The sequence below is a fragment of the Tenrec ecaudatus genome, chromosome 8, assembly GCF_050624435.1.
Source record: "Tenrec ecaudatus isolate mTenEca1 chromosome 8, mTenEca1.hap1, whole genome shotgun sequence".
NCBI lineage: Eukaryota > Metazoa > Chordata > Mammalia > Afrosoricida > Tenrecidae > Tenrec > Tenrec ecaudatus.
In genome coordinates, this window is record NC_134537.1 from 140,995,965 (window position 1) to 141,007,631 (window position 11,667).

Here is an 11,667-nt window from a genome sequence, read left to right on the forward strand (position 1 = left end):
TGGATCTCAGTCCTGGTTACTCTGTCTTTGACAGAGCGTAGCTTCTGTTAAACTTGGGAGGAAGGACACATGAGAAATAGTTCTCACACCTGGAAATGGCTTCATTCTGCCCTTGGAACGTTCATCCCTGCACGTGGTCCCCAGTGTGGCTAGTGAAGAGCCCAGGACCATTCTGATTGCCATTGTTCTCCCGTCTGGAAGTCCTGAGGGCTGCTGTTGACTCCATGTTCTGACGCCCCCAGTGGCGTCTCAGCCTCCGTCTTTGTTCATGCATCGTGCTGGCTACTCCAGGCTCCCTCTGCTCCGCCTCGGATGTGGTCCTCATCTCACTTCTTTCATGCCGTCTTCCTTTCCGTCTCTCTCTCCCTTCTCCCCACCTCCCCCATCTCTCCAGGGATTTCACTCGTTTATTTGGTTGGTGAACTTCTTGGATTGACCTCCAGTCAGCTCATGTTCTGCCTTTGAGGTGGAATCTCATCCATTTCAGCTTCTAACTTGTCCTGTAGATGACTTGTCCCCGCTGGGCTGTTCCTGGGATGGATGTGCTCTGGCAGCTTGGGGACGATGACCTGTCTGTCTGACAGCCCTGTATCTGACCTTATCAGTTAGCTGCTCTGTCCCTCAGTCCAGAGCCTTTGGCCTCTGTTTCTCTGGGAACATCCTTCCTCACATCTGTAGTGGAGAAGAGGGAAATGGCCAGACTGCACAGAACGGGAGGGAAGGCCTGTGGGGTGTCTCATTGTCCCGCACAAGGATGCGTGTGATGATGTGGCTTTCTGGCCCAGCCCAGGTCTTCTGAGAGTCTGAGTGTAGTTACAGGGTCTGGGAAGCAGAGGACGGGAAGGTTCCTCGTTGAGTCCACCCCTCCCTGTAAATCCACGTACAGCACCTCCCCTGAAGGGTAAACTGCACACAGCCCTGGCCATGACCTCCCTTTCCATGGGTCTCTCTGTGAAGTCCGCACTGAGAAGAACACGGGCTCTGGAAGAATGGAAATCTGACCCTGAATCCCCCGCTCCCTTTTAATTGTTCTTGGATGAACGATTTTGTCTGTGAGCCTCAGCTTTCTAGGCTGAGAAATAGGGACGGTGTCTCTTGCCGCACAGATGAAATACAGATAGAATTGAGGTAAGAGCCCCAGGGCCGGTGGTCACACGAAGTGGGTGCTGGCCCAGTGTCAGCACTGTGGCCTCAGCCAGCTAAGGTCTCTTCGGGCCAGTCTGTCGGCTCCTGCCGCGGTGTTCCTGGCAGGGCTTGGGGTGAGTCAGTGTGTGGGTGCGGGGTGTGTGTGGACTGGGTTGGAGTTTTCCTGGCCCTGGGCCTTCGGGGTGAGCTGTTCCTTTCTGGGCTCCCTGGTGGCTCTGAGCGGAGCATGGCTGGACCTGGCCAAGGAGATGATGCAAATAGAGGAAAATATCGGTAGGTTTGCTTGCACCAGGCTCCTGGGGCTGTAGGGGTCTCTTCCAGGTCCAGTTTTGCGCTCCTGGGCCCCATATGGGTTTTTTTGTTTGGTTTGTTTGGGGACAGAGAGGTAGAGGTCTCTGTGTTGCAGGGATGTGAGCTGTGAGCGGCACCCAGGGGCAGTCTTGCTTGTGCAGGATGTGGCGTCTCCATCTTGGAAAAGCCCTGAGCTGTTCCTGGCTCAGCCTGAGCCTGGGAGCCAGGGCCTGTGCCTCAGAGCAGGGCCCCTGGGGAGAGGCTGCCTGGTCCTGCATCAAGGAGGTACCCTGTGGCCAGTGACCTGACCTCCACCTGTCGCCCCTGTCCCCACAGGTGGTACAAGTTACACTCCAAGACGGGCAAGAAGGAGAAAGAGCGCGGGGAGATCCAAGTCACCATCCAGTTCACGCGCAACAACCTGAGCGCCAGCATGTTTGACCTGTCCATGAAGGACAAGCCGAGGTCCCCCTTCAGCAAGCTCAAGGACAAGATGAAGGGCAAGAAGAAGTTTGACCTGGAGTCAGCCTCCGCCATCCTCCCCAGCAGTGCCCTGGAGGACCCCGAGCTGGGCAGCCTGGGCAAGATGGGCAAAGCCAAGGGCTTCTTCCTCCGGAACAAGCTGCGCAAGTCGTCCCTGACCCAGTCCAACACGTCGCTGGGCTCCGACAGCACCCTGTCATCTGCCAGCGGGAGCCTGGCCTACCAGGGGCCTGGCGCCGAGCTCCTCACCCGCTCGCCCAGCCGCACCAGCTGGCTGTCCACCGAAGGGGGTGAGCGTGGGGGGCCCCCTCCCAGGGCAGGGCAGAGGGAGGCTGCAGTGGGAAGGCCTATACGCGTTGCCCCCCCACCCCACTAACACCAGCTGTTTCCCTTCCCAGGCAGGGACTCTGCACCGTCCCCCAAGTTCACACACAAAAGGACCTGTAGCGATGAGGCCAGCCAGCTGCGGGCAGCTCCCCCCCGGGCTCTTGACCTTCAGGGCCACGAAGCGACCTCCCGATCCTCCCTCTGTGTCAACGGGAGTCACATTTATAATGAGGAACCCCCAGAGCCCCTGCGGCACCGAAGCTCCATCTCGGGCCCCTTCCCCGCCTCCAGCTCCCTGCACACGGTCTCCTCCCGGCCCTCTGAGGAGGGGCCCCGGGCTGCCGACGAAGCTGGGGTCAGGGGCAGCCGCAGCGCCAGCAGCTCGGAGGCACTGCCGGGACCGGAGGAGCCGAGCTTGCAGCCCAGAGTGCTGGGTGTGGGGGCTGGCCGAGCTGGCGAGGAGGAGGGGGCCCGGTTTCCAGAGGGAAAGCCAGTCCAGGTGGCCACACCCATGGTGGCCTCCTCAGAGGCCGTGGCCGAGAGAGAGGGATCCCGAAAGGAGGAGCGGAAGCCCCGGATGGGCCTCTTTCACCATCACCACCCCAGCTTGAGCCGGAGCGAGTTGGGGCGACGTAGTTCACTGGGGGAGAAGGGCGGTCCCACCCCAGGGGCCTCCCCACACCACTCATCCAGCGGGGAGGAGAAGGCCAAGAGTAGCTGGTTTGGCTTGAGAGAGGCCAAGGAGCCAACTCAGAAACCCAGGTACGTCCATCCATGGCAACCCCACCCTCCTCCGTGGGGAGGACGCTGGGGTGTTGGTGGTCACTGGCCCAGACCCTGGGCCAGGGAGATCAGAGCAGAGGTGACTGCTGGGCAGGCTGCTGGGGCTCTGGCTTTGCATGGTCAGCGGGCTCCCTCATCCTCCTCAGCCCCGGCTTGCTCTCTGCATGTGGACACAGGTGAGTTACGAGCGGCCTGAGGTGGCCAGGTTGTGGTACTTGGAGGGTCACGGTGGGGCAAGGTGGCACCCCTGCCCTCTGAAGAGGGCTCAGGGTCCGGGGAAGCAGAGAGGAACCATTTGTCTGGATTCTTTGTTTCCTAGTCTTTGCTTCTTGCTCTCTGGCCTCAAGGTAAAGACACTTTGGCAATTAGGGAAGAGGGATTTGGGGACTGTCCCCCCTGACTTCTCCCAGCCTCTGGGAAAGTAGACTGCTCCCCAGGTGCTCCAGTTGGCTTGTGGTCTCCACCCTGTGAGAAATGGGAGCCCAGGCTTGGGTGCCTGGTAGGGATTGAGTTGTGCCCCCTCTAAATTAGGTTGGGGGTGGGTGGGGGTTCAATCCCATTGGGGAATGATCTCCCTGCTTTGTTGTGGTAATGAGGCAGGATCCCTGTAGTGCCCATCTCTTCTGAGATGTAAAAGGTTAAGTAAAAGCCAGCCAGGAGGTGAGGGAAGGAAGATGCCAAGCCATGTGAAGGTCACTCAAGGACAGAAGCCCACACAGCTAAGAGCCTTCTTCCAGAACTGGCAAAGAAGGGCCACTTTCCCTGAGAGCCGGCTCCCTGAATGCCAACCTCTAGCTGGAAACTAACCTGTGAAGCCTCCACTGGTGGTATTTCTGAGGCAGCTGCAGTAGCTGAGATGATACCCCTAGTATGCAGCTCCCCTGAAACTGTAACCTCCCCACTACCCCTGGAGACCCCTGGGGCTCTGCCTCCCCCTGGCGTCTTCTGGTCTGGGGGCACAGCAGCTGCTCTGCCTGAGTTTGCCAAGGCCCAGCCAGGAGGGACTCTGGAGCCTTCAGCTCTGAACCCCAGCAGATCTCTTGGTCCCTGAGCCAGAAGAGACTGATTCCTTATCTGGCAGTAACCAGGGTAGGGCCCAGCAGCACAAGTCTGCCTTCCAAGGGCCTGGGACCAATGCAGGCAATGTCTTGGACAACGACAGCCTGTGTGGTAAGGGCAGGTATTCTGGTCTCTCAGCACGTCTAGCCCTCCCAGCCCTGTGGGTGTGTGGGCCAGAGATGGGTGGGCAGGCTGGGCACAGTCATGTGGGTTTGAGACACAGGGGACAGAGGGAAGAGCAGGGAGACTTAAAGCCCTGGCCTTTCTTTCTCTGCGAGATGCTGAGTCTGCTAGTGGAATGGAGAATGAAGCGAGACCTTTTCCAGGGCTGGACCCTCCATGGCTGCTGGAAACCTTCATCACAGCCTCATGGATGAGGGGCGTGGGCGTGGGGTGGGGTGGGGGTGGCTGAGTCAGTGTGGGTGAGGCCTCCCTTTGCTCCCTGCCTAGACCAGCAGCTTCTGTCCTTACTGCCTAGCCCCCACGTGCCAAACACCCAGGGCGCACTGCTGGGCCTCTGCAGCCTGGGCAAGACTGGCCCTTCTGCATGTCTAGACTCAGCTTGTAGCCCCGGGACAACTCTGGGAGGTATATGGAGGGTGTGGTACTGGGGACACAGCTGGGTACCTGGGCAGGGTAGTTGCTGGGAGGGGCTGGCAGACCCAGGTCAGAGGGGCCCCGGATGGGAGCTCAGTGCTGCTGGCGGTGGGACCAGCTCTTGAGCCTTTTTAAGTTTTTTTGTGTGTGAGGTCATGTAGGAGAGAACCCATAGGTGTGATTAGGAACCATGGTAGTATAGTGGTTGTGCATTGTTTGGCTGCTAACCACGAGGTCAGCAGTTTGAAACCAGCAGCTGCTGCCCAGGAGAAAGATGAGGCTTTCTAGTCGTGTGAAGAGTTAAGTCTTGGGAACCCATGCGGCCGTTCTGCCCTGACCTAGGGTGTGCCTGTGAGTTGGCACTGACCGGATGGCAGAGTGTAGTGGGAGGTGTGAGTTTGAGTGATGTTGGAGGTGGCCTTGCCCCCGGGATGCCCCGTCTCTGCTCTGCTTCTCCTGTCCCCCTGGGTCTTCCAACAACCTCTCAGAGCCCAGATAATTGGGGTCATTCACGGCCAGAGATGAGCTGAGGTTTCTGTCCTGCGTGAGCCTTGTCCTCAGTGGGTTGGAGGGCACCCAGCAGCCCCCACCCCCACCCCCGTGCCCGCTTGCTGGCGGCTGCTGCAGTGCAGGTGCTGGGGCTGTGCCACCAGGCAGTGGCCTGGCCTGGAGAGACAGGAAGCTGGACACTGAGCCCCCTCTGCACCAGCCTGACCCTGTGTGCCTTGGAGGCAGGCGGGTGGCAGGAAGGACCCTTGGGCTTACCTGAAGGCCTCTGAGGGAGAATGAGCGGTGAGCCCTGGGGCTGCCCTTGAAGGGTGTCGCCTTCACGCTGAGCAGGGCAGTGGTGCCCTCTAGTGCTCCCACATGGTACTGCTGTGTCCCCCAGGGAGGTAGAAAGCCCATGCTCTGAATTCTAGCCCTATAACGCGGAGCACGACATTTTCATGACATTGGATTAATGTATATATATTAGTATGAAAGTAAAGAATAAAAACAAAAAACTTTCCTGAAATTAAAAATTCAGGCGTTATAGGCCTAGAAAAACAGCTGTTGCAGTGGCCGGAAGAGAAGGAACCAGTGTGGAGGGCCAGAAGATGACCCTCCTCCAGTCTCGGAACTCCTCTCCTTTGTCAAAAGGCCCCACAACTCTGTGGCACCAGGCCTTCGACCGACCGCGAGCGTGTGTCAGGAGGTGGCAGACAAGGAGGGGCGCTGGAGACCCGGGTGTCCTCCCTGCTCCCATTGCTGCCGTGAACCATCTAGACTGGGCCCCAGCAGGACAGGGCCCTGCAGATTCATACCAAAGCCTCTACGGCTCTTCGTTTCCCAGCCCTTAGAATCGGAGCTTCCCGAGGCATTGCTGTGGACCTCGGCCTCTCCAGCTCCTTCACACGAACACAAGACTTTGGAGTCTCTATTAGGGAATCCATGCAGGATACTTTTTTTTTTTTTAATTGAGGCAGGTATGGTACAACATTTCAAGAGGTACCCTCAAGGGCAACACTAACAGAGAGAGGTGTGTTAACGTCCATCTGCCTATAAGGAGGACCACATGACACGACTACAATCCACACATCGTCACCACAAATGCCAAAGGCAAAGAAATGGAAGTTTTTTAAAAACAACTTCTGTATTCTAAAATCGATCCGACGTACGATCAAGATGAATTGATACCTACTGACGACCACAATGCGGAAGTTGGAAACAAAGGAGGGGGTCGGTAGACGTTGGAAAAGATGGCCCTGGAAAATATAAACACCTGCTAAACTTGCATGTTGGAATTTTTGAGACCAGCGATTTCTTCATGTCAAAGTGCTTTCTTTTTTTTTTGGGTTATGGTTTTGTGTTTGTTTTTCATTTAATCTTTATTTTAAATCCATTTACTAGGGGCTCATACAACTCTTATCACAATCCATACATACATCAGTTGTATAAAGCACATTTGTACATTCATTGCCCTCATCATTCTCAAAACATTTGCTCTCCTGTAAGCTCTTGGCATCAGCTCATGTTCCCCCTCCCTTCCTCCTCCCCTCTCCCTCATGAACCTTGATAAATTATTATTTTGTAAATTGGTTTCATTAGTAACATAAATGGTGACTATTTACTTGGACCTCACCAGATGGAACCCATGGAAATCCATTCTGGGAAGAGGCCTTGTTCATTGATTCTAACAAGGCCAGAGGCAAACTGTGGAACAGACCATTGCTCCTACGCAAGTTCAAGTTGAAACTGAAGAGATTCAAATCCTAGAGCCAAACTATGACCTTGAGGATCTCCCACCTGAATTCAAAGACGGATTTAAAGGAACCGGCTTGACCCATTAATGATGCCTGTCTGGAGCCCAGACACATTGTGGGGTGGCCTCAGGGACACGTACAAAGAAGACAGGAGCGACAGGTCAAAAATGCCTGCGAGAAGCCTGACACTTGCTCTGGGGCAGGAGAAAGCAGAGTGCAGCTACAGGCACCCGCAGCTCTGTCAGCACGTGCATGTGGTTCTGCAGTAAAGCCGAGACGTTTTAAAGGGCATTGTTCGGATAATGCTGATTTCACTTGTTCTTCACAACACCTCTATGGCTCTTGAACACTTCGTCAATGGTTGTGAGGACGGGACCAGCTCTTCCCTCTCGAGAGCCTGCTGCCCCCGACTCTGGAGCGCAGAGAAGGCAGAGTGAGGGGAAGAAGCGATGAAGTAGAAGGGCGAGGTGGAACAGGACGGTGACCCGGGCAAAGATCTGGAGGCAGACAACCGAAAGGAAAGAACATGTCCAGCGTTTCTCAAGCGGACATCATGGAAGGCAAGCACTCCAGCCTCGACCTTCGGGAGTGAAGGGTGCTATAGGCAGATGGAGCGTGAGCCACATTGGGCAGCTGACTGCAAGGCGGCAGTTCAACCCCGGCAGCCCCTCACAGCTGCAGACGCTGCCGAGAGTAGCTCCGCTCCGTCTCTGTGGGTCAGAACCAGTTCTACGGCAGTAGGGTTGGGTTTAGGTTTATGGGCGAATGTTGCACGATGCAGGAGCCAGCCAAGAGAGCAGAAAGAATACGAGAATCATGGCACCCAACGAACTGGTCGGCGTGCGGCCCGGAACGCACCAGCAAAGAACAAAGCTCCAGGAACTGACAGGTGCCCGGTGAGATGTTTCTACAAAGGGACGCAGTGGCGGAAACATCGTATGCTTCTGCCAAGGAATTCAGAAGATAAGCTACCTGGTCAACCTACTGAAAGTGATGCTTCTTTGTCCCCGTTCCAAAGAGAGGTGACCTCACAGAAAGTGATATCCTTAGTATCACACGGAAGTAAAACTTTGCAGAAGAGAATCTGACAGTGGTTGCTGCTGCACATGTGACAAGGACCGGCCAGAAATTCAAGCTAGATCCGGAAGATTCTGTGGCGTGGGGGCTGTCACGGCGACCGTCAGGTGCTCTTGGCTGGAAGCAGAGAAGGCCAGAAGGGGTTCAACGCGCTGCACTGGGGCATTTGACTGTGTGGATCGCAGGAACAACGAGTAACATTGTGAAGAATGGAGTTCCAGGGCACTTGGTGGTGCTCCTGTGGACACTGCTGTACCCAGACCAAGAGCCACCAACTGAGTAGACTCAGAGGGTAGGGCAAGGTGTGAAATCCGGGTGGGGGTGTGGTAGGGCTGTGTCCGTTCTCCCTACTTGTTTAGTGTGTGTGGTGTGCAAATAGCTCGGGAAACTGCGATCCGAAGGAGGAGGTGACAGCGGGATGGGAGGAAGACTGATTCCAACCTCCAGTGTGCAGATGACGGCACCCTGCTGCTGGAGCCTGAGGTCTGGAAGCCTTTGGTGACGAAACCAAAGACTGCAGCCTGTGGTCTGAGTGAGGCCTCAGCATAGAAGAGAGGAAATGCCGCCCGCCTGCCTCCGGAGCACCGTCGTGCTAAATGGAGAGCGTCCAGAAGCTGTTGAGGGCTGTGTTTCACTCCCACTTCGTTTTACATTACTGCCCTCGGAAGCAGCCGCTGAGAAGTCAAACAGTGCATCGGATTGGGCAGACCTGCCGCAAAAGGCCTTTTTAAAAGCAAACGGGTCACTTTCAGGGCTGGGTGCACCTGACCCGAGCCACGGTATTCTCAGCCACCTCCTGTACGTGTGAAAGCTGGTCAGTGACTACGGCAGACTGCCGTCTAAAGAAACGGTGCATTTGAGTTATGCTGTTGATGAAGAACACATTACTGGAAGAAATGGACAAATCCGCCTTGGAAGAATTAGAAGCAGAATGCTCGGTGGACTTGAAGATGGCAAGGCTTGGGCTCAGGTACTTTGGACCAGGTCCTGGAAGAGGATGTCGTGTGGTAAAGTAGAGGGCCAGCGGTCAAGAGATGAATTAACGATGGTCACAAAATGGGCTCAAGCAACGATTGTGAGGAAGGCGCAGGGTCCGTGGCGTTGCGTTTCGTCGTGCGCAGGACCAGCCCGAACCAACTTGATGGCAACTGACGGCGGCAGCACCGTGGCTCAGTGCAGAGGCGAGTGTGTCATGGTGGCTTTAGCAGGCTCTTCCTGCCCAGGTCCCTCACCAAGTGTGGGTGGGCACCGAGGAGCTGAGGAGTTCCCTGGCTGCAGGCATAGTTCAGAGGGCCCGGCTACATTCTTAGGGGTGTGAGGCGTCCATGACTGTGTGCCCAGTGACTTAGAGTGCGGTGAAAGAAACATCCTGGCCTGTCCCTGATTGCCTGGCATCTCTCATAGCACCCCTTCCCCGGTGGTACAGTGGCTAAGTGTGTGCGAATTGAACCCATTAACCTCTCCACGGGAGCAGGAGGAGGCAATCTGCCTCCGTAAAGACAGCTATGGAAACCCAACGGGGCAGTTCAATTCAGCCCTGCAGGGCTGCTGTAAGCGGGAATTGACTGGTTGGCAATGGATTTGGTGGTGGTTTTGTTTGTTTGTTTGTTTGTTTGTTATATTTCAATACATTAACAATGTTCTGATTTAGAGATTACTCATATGGCCCTCTACCTATAACTTCCAAGGCCCCTCCCTGTTACTCTATTCTACTCAGGTGATGGGACGGGACTGTGTCTGGTCTCCTGAACCCCTTTCTGGGGAGGAGCCAGCAAATGCAGGCCTTAGGAGGACTGGCAGGGGGTGGGGCCCCAGCAAATGGTGGGTATGCCCTGGAGGTTGCCTTTGACCTTCTGATGGACTGCCTGGTTGAAAGCCTTTGGAGATCCACAAGGCACAGCTAGGACCCATGGATGGGGGTCACGAGGGCATCAGCTTCGTCCAAACCTAAGGGGGCATGCTCTTCTGGTGACACCTGGCTGCACAGGCCTCGGTGATCTGTCCATCACGTGAACAGGTGATTCCTGGATTAAGTGGCAGGCCCTGAGGGTGAAGGACAGAGGCATTTTGGATTCTGGCTTTTGCCGCTGCCATCCGATCTGAAGCCAGAGGGGGAGGAGTGGGTGGAGGCTCTAGCCCATGGGTTCTCCAACTTCCCAACACCGTGACCCTTTCATACAGTTCCTCATGTGGTGCTGACCCAACCATACAATGATTTTTGTTGCTACCTTCATCACTTTGCTACTGTGATGAATCGGGTGATGCCTATGAAAGGGTCGTTCGACCCCCAAAAGGTTCGCAACCCACAAGTTGAGAACCGCTGCTCTAGCAGAAAGTGTGGAGGTTTGGTACAAGGCAACGTTTCCTTAGAGAGCAACCATCTGGCCCTAAAACGGAAGGCAGGTGGGCACACGTGAAGTCCCACTGCTGGGCCGCCCGGTGGGCGCAGATATGCAGGTGGTGTCTCTGGCCTTGCAGCTCAGCAGCAAAGGTGGCCTCACACAGAGGCACCGTGGGAGGGGGAGAAGCTTATCAAGTGAGCATGTCTTTGCTCCTGGAGTGTGTCCAGGGAGGTCCCGAGAGTACAGGGGGTGGGTGGGAGTCCTGCTGCTGGATGGGAGGGGCGGGCAGGTGATCTCTGAGGTTCCGGGCTACAGAATGGCTGCCTTCCTGGCGCCTGGAGTCCTCCCAGGGGAGCGCCCTTTGCCGATTCCATACCAACGAGTTCGCGTGGCTCCCCCGGGAGCCCGTGAGCAGGGTTGTGGCCAGGTTGCTGAGCCTATCCTGGGACTTCCAGCCTCCTGCCCTGCAGCTCTGCCGACTAGCCAGTTTGCCCAAGACTGCCAGGGTGAGTGGTGCCGGGCTGAAGCTGGGAGCATGTAGAGCTGGGTGCTGTGTGCAGGGGTGCCCTCTCTCCTCAGAATACTGAGGGCCTGGAAGAGGGTCGCTCCAAGTGGTCCTGGCCCTGGCCTGGGGTCTGTGTCCTGCGGGCAGGTTTGGCCTATGATGTGTGTGTTCCAGTGGAGGGGTGTGTGTGTGTGTGTGTGTGTGTGTGTGTGTGTGTGTGTGTGTTGGAGCGGGAGGACAGGGGCTTCAATCCCACATTCGTGTTTCATTGTTCCTTATCCATTAGTCCCCTAGGCAGGCCCATGTGCCGAGGCCCTGGCCACTGCTGGGAGTGAAGAGAGCAGGGGCATTGACCGGGGTTGAGTTTCTGGGCCCAGGCACCTCTCTCTTCAAGCATCTTCTTTGTGGGCTGACCACAGAAACCCAGTGGTCCTGGGTAGCTCGGGGGGTGGAGGGGCGGCAGGGTGTGTGTGTGTGTAGGGTAGGGTAGGAGTGGCAGGGTGTGTGTGTGTGTGTGTGTGTGTGTGTGTGTGTGTGTAGGGTAGGAGTGGATGCAGTTTCTTTTCTACCCATGACCTCAAACTGTAAGTGGTGGGGATGATGAGGCTGAGCTGTGGGATGAAGCTGGCTGAGGGGAGAGGATGGTTATATAGAAGAGCTTCCCTCTGGGACAAGGAATGAAGGCCTTGGGACTTGGAGGGGGGGGTCACGGGTAGCAGAGGGTAAGGCCCCTGCCATCTGGGTCTTGCAGTGGCTTCAGCCACAGGGCAGGCCCCTGTTACACCCGTGTTTAATTGCTGAGAAAAGCGTGGGC

At 56.3% G+C, this 11,667-nt stretch overlaps 1 protein-coding gene across 3 annotated transcripts in view; it reads left to right on the plus strand.

Annotated features, from left to right (window-relative positions):
• RAB11FIP5 (RAB11 family interacting protein 5) overlaps nucleotides 1–11,667 on the plus strand; it is a 46,309-nt gene that overhangs the window by 26,410 nt on the left and 8,232 nt on the right. For all 3 annotated transcript variants that reach the window (XM_075556950.1, XM_075556951.1, XM_075556952.1), the window contains exons 2-3: nucleotides 1,774–2,210; nucleotides 2,319–3,009. In XM_075556950.1, the coding sequence (XP_075413065.1) occupies nucleotides 1,774–2,210; nucleotides 2,319–3,009 (1,128 nt within the window). The remainder of the gene's footprint in view (nucleotides 1–1,773; nucleotides 2,211–2,318; nucleotides 3,010–11,667) is intronic.